At 36.0% G+C, this 10,195-nt stretch overlaps 1 protein-coding gene across 2 annotated transcripts; it reads left to right on the plus strand.

The window, feature by feature from the left end:
• Window positions 1–6,697: 6,697 nt before the first annotated feature.
• Window positions 6,698–10,112, plus strand: LOC128223332 (uncharacterized). 2 transcript variants are annotated; one of them, XM_052932613.1, is made up of 6 exons: window positions 6,698–6,808; window positions 7,390–7,422; window positions 7,594–7,893; window positions 8,691–9,065; window positions 9,257–9,338; window positions 9,422–10,112. In XM_052932613.1, the coding sequence occupies exons 1-6, from the start codon at window positions 6,742–6,744 to the stop codon at window positions 9,813–9,815; spliced, it is 1,251 nt and encodes a 416-aa protein (XP_052788573.1). In that variant the 5' UTR covers window positions 6,698–6,741; the 3' UTR covers window positions 9,816–10,112. The 2 variants fall into 2 exon arrangements, with proteins under 2 accessions (XP_052788573.1, XP_052788581.1); XM_052932621.1 differs by lacking the exon at window positions 9,257–9,338.
• The last annotated feature ends 83 nt before the right edge of the window (window positions 10,113–10,195 follow it).

The raw sequence follows: 10,195 nt of genomic DNA on the forward strand, positions 1-10,195 counted from the left end.
CTATGAATGGTATACACCTGATAGTATTAAAAATTAATAAAATGCCTATACCTCTTATCGCATTAGTCAAAGTCATTCATTACTCAAACGATATCAAGCGAAAGTGGGTAGAGAACTAAACATGTTAAACATCTGGCCCCAATTTCTCGAAACTTCTTAAGCTTAACAGGCTTAAGTAGCTTATTTCAATTAGCCAAAATGCATACTTAAATGGAATTTTGATAAATGACAAATTGTTTAATTTAACTAACATATAGATAATTCCTATCTAAAGTATAAAAACTCTTAAAGAAGTAAATATTATCCAAATTATTGAAAACCAAAAATAATGAGTTTAGCTTAATCCTGTTATAAGGGACTTAAGAAGTTTCGAGAAATTGAGGCCTGACTTCTAGCCTAGAATTTACGATCCGACATTTCTGCACGTTCAGTGCTTTGATTTTTTACTTCCCTTAAAAGCAAATATATGCTATATTCACTATTAAATGTGTTGGGTCTACATTTCAGACTCAGACTCTGATATCTTATCTCGACAAAGCTTTTGTTAAAGCTACTCTCTCACAGATTGCTAGTTTTGAGTTTTATTTTATGTTTTGTTTCAGAATCAGCTGCTTTTGGCAACAATGTCTTCAATTCAGACATATAAGCAGCTCACAAAAAAAAGATCTCAATTATTTGTAAAACTGCCGAAAACTCATTTTTTTAAAGAGTAAGAAACGCTTTTAGCCATAAAACATCATGTTTCGAACTTAAATATGAAAAACTGCAATCTGATCTTTTTCAGCAGTCGCATACCACTGGTTTCCAGACATGAACGCTAAATGGACTCATTCCTAGAAAATGTCAAAACGGTCAGTCTGTGAGTGTGCAGCTTTAAGAGCAAATATCTGTAGTATTTACATGTGTTAAGTCTTCATTTCAGACTCATACTCAGAAATCTTATTTCGATGAAGCTTGCAATAATTATACGAAATGTTTCAACATGTACAAGATTTTTCACATGCATTGCTTTATACGCTCGTATGTAGCAATGTTATGCAGACTAAGGATTTACATTTTTGAGTATTTCTTCTGCAACTCTGACGCAAAACGTTAGTGAAAAGGGCTTACACTATACTATACCATAAAGTCTTACTTGCAACTATTTAAAATACGTCGAACCATCGTTCCGGCAGCAATCTATGGTGAATCCATACACACAGACGAACGCACTCAGAGCCGCAGTATTCCACACCGTCCCAAGGTACGCAGAACTCGTTGTTGAGTTGTTGTTGTTTCCCAACACATTACTACATGAATTTTATACTATCCGAAATAGTGTGTTTCCACTTTATATAGTTGAGTTGTGTTTTTCCCCCACAAAACTGCTTCAAGTACTTTCGATCGATGAAGTGTATACAACTAACAGAATTATAAGTTACACATTCTGCAAAAGTATGTATAGTTTTAAATGATTTAATTTAACAATGATTGAGCACGATGCTACACAAATGTATATACTTGGACACGTTTTGAAAGTAGAAACCAAGCTCATGTATATAGTCGAACAAGTAGGTGTCATTGATCAAAGATCAGCTTGGTCAATGTGAATGAAAGCGACCCTGGAAGACACAGTCTACAGAGACAGGGCAAGTTGTACAGGCAGAACAAAAATATGTGTGTTCCTGGTTTCTCGATAAATTCTTATAGATAACGCCCCGCGCGTAGCCGCCTATACGCGAGCACGCGACTGAATCCACATGACTCTGACAAAAAAACAAATAAAAACCAGCCAAAATTGAAGTATGCGTACTTGACTACATGATCCCAAAACTGTCCATTTTGCAGTTCTAAATAAAGCACATCAAAACGCCCAGAATGCACAAGAGTGCATCATGGTTTTTAAATTTTCCAAAGGGGCATGCCCCGGACCCCCCCCCCCCCCCAACACAATTATAAATTCACTCGAATATAGGGCTAGCTACGCCCCTGAACGCAACCCTAACAATTCTCAAGACTAGACTACCCGTTTGGTAAAGCGTTTTTTACGATTTCGGTTTCTAAGTCTAAAACACTCAATCTACAAACAGATCGAGTATTACAAAAACGCTGTATGATAGACATGATTGCTAAATACTAGTTACATGGATGGAAAGACCGAATTAAAAAAAACAACAACCAAAAACCAATTGTATTTCACCGTCCCCAATTTGCAAAATACGGAAGGTTTCATGGAAATTATGATATCCACGGCCCATTCATCCTTGCATGAAAAACTCGTGTTCAGACGATGTCAAGTGAACTTTTTGAAGCGTTTTTACTTTAATCTTTGATTTTTATTTGTATTCGATTTTTTTCTCATTTATGTAGGACTATCCTCAAACGTATAGCATCGTACTCTCGAATTTTGTAACGATATATTTAATAGATTAAGAAAAATATTTCCATCATTTAAACAGTATCTCAATCAGAGAGGTAATGATCATTTAGACGTAGAGGTCTAGTGTATTGAACATACAATTGAATGGCCCGAACATTAAAACAAGGGGGCGAACTTCGTTGGTTACTGGTGAGTATAACGTTTTGCAGGTTGCGCCCCTTACCTTAAGAAAAACAAACTGAAAGAGTTTGAAGGAACTACCGTAACTATATATAAACGTCCCTGGTTAGTTTAAACACAAGAAAACTCCTGTTGACGAAAATGTCACATCCTTGTTCTGGTGTTCCCACTGAAACATTGAAGCTTTACAGTAAGATGGTTTTCACATTTCTGAAAAGTGTTTCTTATGCCACCTAGCCGCGTTGCCAATACGATTGCACGGCGTGGTTAAATTTCCAAGGGCTCCGTGAGATCGCAAGGAAAATATTTTTTCATGAAAATTGCGATATCAGTTTTCACACGGGGGCCTTGGCGCTTCTACGGAGCTCAGCGCCGATTGACGCGCTAGAAGCGCATTCGGTGCGCAATGATCGCAGGTGGCAGCTCCGTACAGTAGTTGCGCAGTACGAAAAATAAAACCACTTGTAGGCGCCGTATACTTGCATATAAAGAAGAATAGATGCAGTGTCACCTCGGAAAACGCCGTACGATCGCCGTGCAAGCGCAACCGATAACCATTGCGTTCGCACTACCACCTCTGTGCGCGCCAGCGGCGACCCTGTGGCGTTGTAGCAGACCTAACTGCGCTGCTACGGCGACTTCACGGTGATCCAACACTGCGCTCTTAGATCGGCGTTTGTTTTGGGCATTATCTAAGTGCGCGCCGCTGCTCGGCGTTCAATGCGAACACAAGCCGTTCACTGGCGATAACATTGCGTTGCTGTGGCGATGCTTGCGATCTCAATGCGCGCATATCGGCGTTCTGGATGTTTCTTGGACGCCGTTGGAACGTGACCGTAATGTGACAGAGGTCCAAGTGTTAAATTGACAGATTGACAGTTTTGACATTTAAAATAAAAAAGTCTCATGATTTTGGTATTAATGCCTTCAATTCAGTCATGTAAGATAACTCACGATAGAGCAGATCTCATTTGTTTGGAAAACTGTCGAAGATTTCTTTTTTTAAGCGCTATGTATGTTGACGCTCTCCTTACTGGCAGTAGAAATGAAAACGTCAGTAACGGATAATGAATCTTAATATCATAACTCAAGTTCGCAGCTACTTTCAGTGAACAGTTCGGCACGATATGAAGTTCTTAATCCACGTACTGATACATTTTCCGACCACTCGTACTCAACTCTGCAAACGTGAAGTAATGGAACGTGATAATTTGGCTATCAACTTAACGTTTTCATATAAAGGGCATATATCAAGAAATCGAAACACTGCAAAAAATGTCCAGTGTTCGGTCCATTGAAGTTTTAATTGTTATCAGCCATACCAATATTAACACATGTGAATTTCAACTTGTGTAGGGATCATTACGAGCATTTAAACAAATTTTAGTTTAATATGTTTTCATGCCAATGCAAATTTAGTGTAACACTGTCAGGAATAGTTTTCGGCGCCAATACCTTCGACGTTTTCTCAAGAAAATAAGGTAGTGTTGCTTTGTGTCGAGTGTATTTCAAAAAATATTATTTTATTTTTTGGTTACCAAGAAGTGAATGTAAGACACTGTTGTTTTATTTCCAATGTTTCCTTTCATTGAAAAATATCATCAATAAGCCCCCACTAAATTGTTGAATTGATAGTCTGGGTGATTCGTACTCAGACAACTTTTGTCTTTAGACAATTCGTTTAAGGTATCTGTTGTACAAATAAAATTTCAATTTTTATCATGGAGCCATTTGCCGTAATGTTAAATGATTTTCGATGATTGGTGATCCAATATACTTTTGATACCATTTATATGGGTATTGTTTAATGTTATCTAGTGGATAAAATAAATGAGTGAAATTTTGATAAAATTGTATTTAATGTATACTTTTTAAAGGTCAATTAATTTATAGTAATGATTAAGCAATAACCTTCTAAATAATAACAAAATAATATGGGATCACCAATATCACAAAAAATGCTGAAATAAAATCTTCAATTTATTTTATCACATAGAATGAACAGTTATTGAAAATAATATATCTTTTACACCTTTGAAAACCGCATTCTATCATTTAATATGTCAAACCTTTGGTCTTGAAACCAAGGGGAAACTATTCTACAGCCAAACTATTGTTTTTTAACAATTACTCAAGTATAGTTTTTGCTCTTTAATCAGTTATTTTTTGAAATATTGACAAAATCTTTTCATCAACTTATTCTATGCGAAATAAAGTTTCTCAAAAGTATAGCAAACATGCAAGATTTTTTTTCTGTGCTTTTATGTGATAAAATGCGTTGATATTTGACTTGAGTATTTTTGAGATATTTGGGCCAGGCTTCAACGTTTAACTAATTGTAGTTTTGTTCTTTATTCCAATAGAAATCAGTAAAAGGACATCTTTCTTATATGTAAAGTTCAGCTCAGCGTACGGGCGATGTTTTTAATCGGAATTATATTTACATAATCTTTCTCTATAAGTTACAAGCTTTCAAAGGATACCAAACTAATATGGGGTCACCAGGCAAAGATAGCTTTAATGCAAATTTACTTTTTACAACTCTCTGATAAAATATTACATCGTAAAATGTGCTCAATTCATCATTAAATGAAACAAGAGATGTTTGTCAAGCTTTACGCGTTCAAGGTCACTGTGACCTTGACCTTTGACCCAATGACCTCTAAAATCAAAAGGGGTCATCTACAGGTCAGGCCCAGCCCCCAAGGAAAGTTTGAGGGCCATGGGTGCAGGCATTGTCGAGTTATCACTCGAACAACATTTTCGCAGGTCACAGTGAACTTGACATTTGACTCCTTAAATCAATAGGGGTCATCTGCTGGTCAGGTCCAGCCTCCATGCCGAGATTAATGATCATAGGTCTAGGCACTGTTGAGATATCACTTGGAGAAGCTTAGTTACCTTTTCGCATTAAAGGCCACTGTGACCATTACCTTTGGTCCGATGAGCCCTTAAATAAATAGAGATCATCTACTGGTCATGCCCATGCTCCAACTCAAGTTAACCGACCATGGGTGGAGGCATTGTCAAGTTATCACTCGGACAGCCTTTTATTATTCAAGGTCACTGTGACCTTGACCTTTGGCTTGAAAACCCCCAATATAAATAGGGGTCATCTACGGTCAGGTTCAACCTCCAACTCAAGTTAAACGGCCCTTGGTGCAAGTATTTTCAATTTATCATTCGGACAACCTTGACCTTTGGTCCGATGACCCTCCAAATATTTAAGGCTCATCTACTGGTCAGACCCAACCTCCAACTTAAGATTGACGGCCATGGAGGCAGGTATTGTCAAGTTATTACTCGGCAAACCTTTTATCATTCAAGGTCACAGTCAATTGGGGTCATCTACTGGTCAGGCCAAGCCTCCATGTCAAGTTTGATGACCATATATCAAAGAATTGTTGAGTTATCACTTAACATGGGGCATAAAAAGAAGAAAATTTTGTGACATGTTCATCAATGATATGTTAGGCGTAAAAGGACTGGAGACTTTATCTTTCCCTGTTTGACGTATGACCATGAAACTCAATTAGTAGGTTACATTGACCAGCACGGCTTTTTGACCATTGAGCATGTAGTTCAAGGTCACAGTCACGGCTTTTATAAGTTTTGTCAGCACAATTACTCTAAGACGATCTGATGGCGTGAGCCCATGACACTAGACCGGTTGGCTGCCCTTGAATAATATAGGCCCCTATTGTTTTCGGGTAAGGAGGTTAAAGGTCAAGGTCATGCCACTGTCGAATGTATTTCTTAATCGAGTTCAACACAAATTTGTGAAAAAGCGATGTTAACGACATATAATGTTCTACAAACTGTTGTTGTTCACCATTTTTTTATATGATATGTCATCAATTACAACGTAGTGTCTGTTGTCCTTAAAATACGTCCGTAAATTAATACGGAAGTATTTTCATTACAATTTTATTCCTCCAACTTTTAAGCGAATGCAGTTAACAAAAGCTTAATTGTGTGTCTAAATCCATGCAAATTGTTAATTTTTATCAGGCAATCTATGGAGTATGTTTCGTCATTGTCGACGAAGATCTTGCATATAACTGATTTTAAAAATCAAACTTAACTTCCTCTTACCTTACATAGAATTTCAAACAGGGTTTTTAAGTGAAACTAATTAATAAATAAACATAACTTTAAACCTTCCTCGTTTAAATAGATATTTCATATGTATCTTATTAATAATGGCATTCTACCGAAAAGGACTGTTTGTATTTTTGTGGTTTGACTACTTCATGATGTTCATTTATGGTAAGTCGAATGACTTTAGTTTCTTAATATATATCATTATAATGTTGAAATACATTGTATATTGTTTTTATAACCGAAGTAATTTGCTAGCACAAGCGTACAGGAGCAGTTGTCAAAACTCATACGTTGTTACGGGGAGTGGGAGGGGTAAATTTCATATGTATTAAACAATTTCTTATTATATTTACAAGTCGGCACCGACGACGACGATTCATCATAAGGCCATCAAAATATCTCAATGTTGTTGTTTTTTATTCAAAAGCAACAGAAGAGCTAAAGATGTCTATGGATTGCGATTAGAGATTATACTGGAAAGTTGCATTTATTTCGTATTTTATACTTGGAACAAGGATTTGTTTTGTTTTATGTTGAACATGCAATTATTCTGTGTTGTTTATTTTGTTTTAAGGATTAATGTAATAACTGCATAATTATCTTGCATTTATCAAATGTTGCATGTTTTGAACTTTAATTTATTTCTACTTTGTATGTTGAACTTGCATTTGTTTTGTACTGTATTTGAACATGCACTAATTCAAATGCATTTGTTTGCTACTGTATTTGAACTTGAATTAATTCAGAATGCAACGGCTGCACCTACTCTTCCAGTAACGGTAAGCAAACTATCTCGTTTTGTAAATGGGTACAATATAATTTTACATTTAATTCCATGGTGCTTAAAATTAATGATTCCGATTAGATTATCGAGCTAAAAATGTACTGCTTCTTCATTCTTCAACTGAAGAAACTTGAGTGGATTTTTATTTCAACATCGTTTTATTCAGAGATCAACATATGCAGCGCTGGAAGTACAACTGGAATGCGATTTGGAATACGAAACAATGAAGTCCCAACCGATCAGATTGTTAAATGTGTTTGTGACCTTCACGCACAGAGCCCAACAAATATTAATTTTTATTTCGACGGACCTGGATACGATAATTGTGGAACAAGACTGTATTTAAATCCCCGTGTTTTTTCATGTCATGATGGTTCCTCGAGTTTTGTTTTACCAACTGCTACCAGGTTATATTTTGAAAAACGTTATGCCCCCAACGATGAATGGTGCATATATTTAGAAGCAGGTCAGTAAAGGTTATTTCCCTTTACATTTCAATGCACAAATCACTCCCTCTGAAGTTAAGCCCCGTTATTCTTTTAATAAACCCATGATGCATCAGGCCGGAAGATAGAAAAGCTCTTGTCCAGCAGAACATATTTAAGACATAAGATATATATGAAACGTTTCTCTCTGAGTGCAGGTAAATTTAGCACCGATAATCGTACATGAATTCCATGATGCAGCAGGGCGAAAGTTTTTGTAGAACAGAATATATGAAAGATCTGCGATATTTATGATTTTTTTTCTCTCTAAGACAAGGTACTGCACTAAATTTGAAGTATAACATCTATAAATAATGTGCATCACTCAGGCTTCAACATAATTTCAATCTCAAGTAGCATTCTCATGACTAAAATAAGAATACAACCTAGTACTTAGTTTTGCAAATTAATATTTTCAAATATCGCTGTTGTTTTAAGGTCCGCCTACTGCCACTTATCCGATACACACCCCCTGTTTTAAAGTTTGCGTTTGCAATGTGGCAGCAAATGAGCTTGTATTCGAAGTCGATTCACTAGATGACCTTACGATCACTCAACCCATTCCAAATCATTAAGCTTTTTCTTCATGTCAATAACTATTGCATTTAGTTATAACGTACCTAATTCACAAAAATGTATTAATTTGAACGACTCGTTTGACATCGAAATTAAAATATTGAGAATATATTTCATGTATTGATTCTCATCTGATTTAACGCAAATATAAAGCATTAAGTAATATTTATCAGAGCAATACGTTGTTTTCATTTCACTGAAGAATACGCAGTAAACATAACGTGCTATAAAATTGGCGAAGAGCCACCAGAGGGAACAACAAAATTCTTTAGCACAATGCAGCCAACACTGTTGCAATCTACAACATCAAATTCACCTTCATCGGCTTTTCCATCAACCAATTTACGGACGTCGCCTACATCAACACAGACATCAAAACCGCCAACAACGACAACAACAACCTTATCATCGTTACCAACACATATAACAACACCGTTAACAAAACCAAGCACTCTTCAATCCCATCACACATCAGCAAAAACATCGACCAGAGAACCAAAAGATCCTGATTCGAGTCCTGGAACTACTCCTGTTTTGGAGTCAAACATCACCAAAACAAAAACATTTTCCACAACGGGTAAGAGTATTACAAACGGTTAATCTATTCCATTTAAATGCTGTACATTTAATTAATATACGTTTTTAGTATAATGTTTTAGAAATAATTTCTGATCTACGCAAAAATCAGTTTTCTTTGATACAAGACACCAACTCATAAGTTTGAATATTCAAAAACTGTGCCTAAACCGTTTTTTGAAACCTTTTCAGCTATCGTGTTAATTAGTATTGGATTTGGTCTCTTCGTGACGGTTACCGTTCCTGTTGTTATCATTCTCGCTCTTAAGTGCATGTAAGTATAGCGAATATGAACTCATATATTAAGTCATGAAAATACAAAATAGTTTACCCGATTGTTAATTCTTTATTTCACAGGAGGAGCTGCAAACAAAAGGTTCATCATGAAGTAAATGTTCAGATGTCCAATATTGGAAACAATTCTAATCCTGAAACCAACAAATATTTACAAACATTCACTGATACAGATTCCTTAAGATATGAAAGTCTTCAGAATCGTACTGCTGATAAAAGTTACACGAACTTGCAAGTGTCAACGGGCAATCAACCCAACCATTTGCAGCCTTTGTATGTTGTGGATTCCTCTCCTGGCCGTTTGAATGAAAATGCCACCACTACTACGGATAATGAATCGCACTATGAAAACTCTAGTTCTCAGCCACTATCAATTAACAGTTCGGAACGATATGAATTCCTAAATCCACGCACTGGTCCACTTTCAAACCACTGTTACTCTACTTTGAAAACGTAAAGTAAGGGAACGTGATCATTTGGGTATCCACTGACCGTTTCCATAGAAAGGGCATATATTAAGGAATAGAAACATTGCAAAAGGAAGTATTAAGGACCAAAACACACATTCAACAAAAAGTCCAGTTTTATGTCATTGATAGTTTCAATTGTTATAAGGCATACCAATATTAACACATTTGATTTCAAACTTGTGTATGGGATCATGAAAAATATTTTTACATTTTTTCCGTTTAAGATGTTTTCTGTTGGTGTCAGAAATAGATTTAGGTGCCAATATGTTTGACACTTTCCAATAATTTTTCCAAACTACGAGTAGTGTTGCTTTGTGTCAAAAATATGTATTTCGTTCTGTAGCCTATTGCATTAATATGGGTTTAA

Source organism: Mya arenaria, chromosome 2 (assembly GCF_026914265.1).
Source record: "Mya arenaria isolate MELC-2E11 chromosome 2, ASM2691426v1".
In the NCBI taxonomy this organism is placed as follows: domain Eukaryota; kingdom Metazoa; phylum Mollusca; class Bivalvia; order Myida; family Myidae; genus Mya; species Mya arenaria.

Bases quoted from the DNA above. Each gene is read 5' to 3' on its own strand.
- LOC128223332 (XM_052932613.1), top strand. From the start codon at position 6,742: ATGGCATTCTACCGAAAAGGACTGTTTGTATTTTTGTGGTTTGACTAC. The intron at 6,809-7,389 runs GTAAGTCGAATG...GAATTAATTCAG, and splicing joins CTTCATGATGTTCATTTATG to AATGCAACGGCTGCACCTAC. The intron at 9,066-9,256 runs GTAAGAGTATTA...AAACCTTTTCAG, and splicing joins AAAAACATTTTCCACAACGG to CTATCGTGTTAATTAGTATT.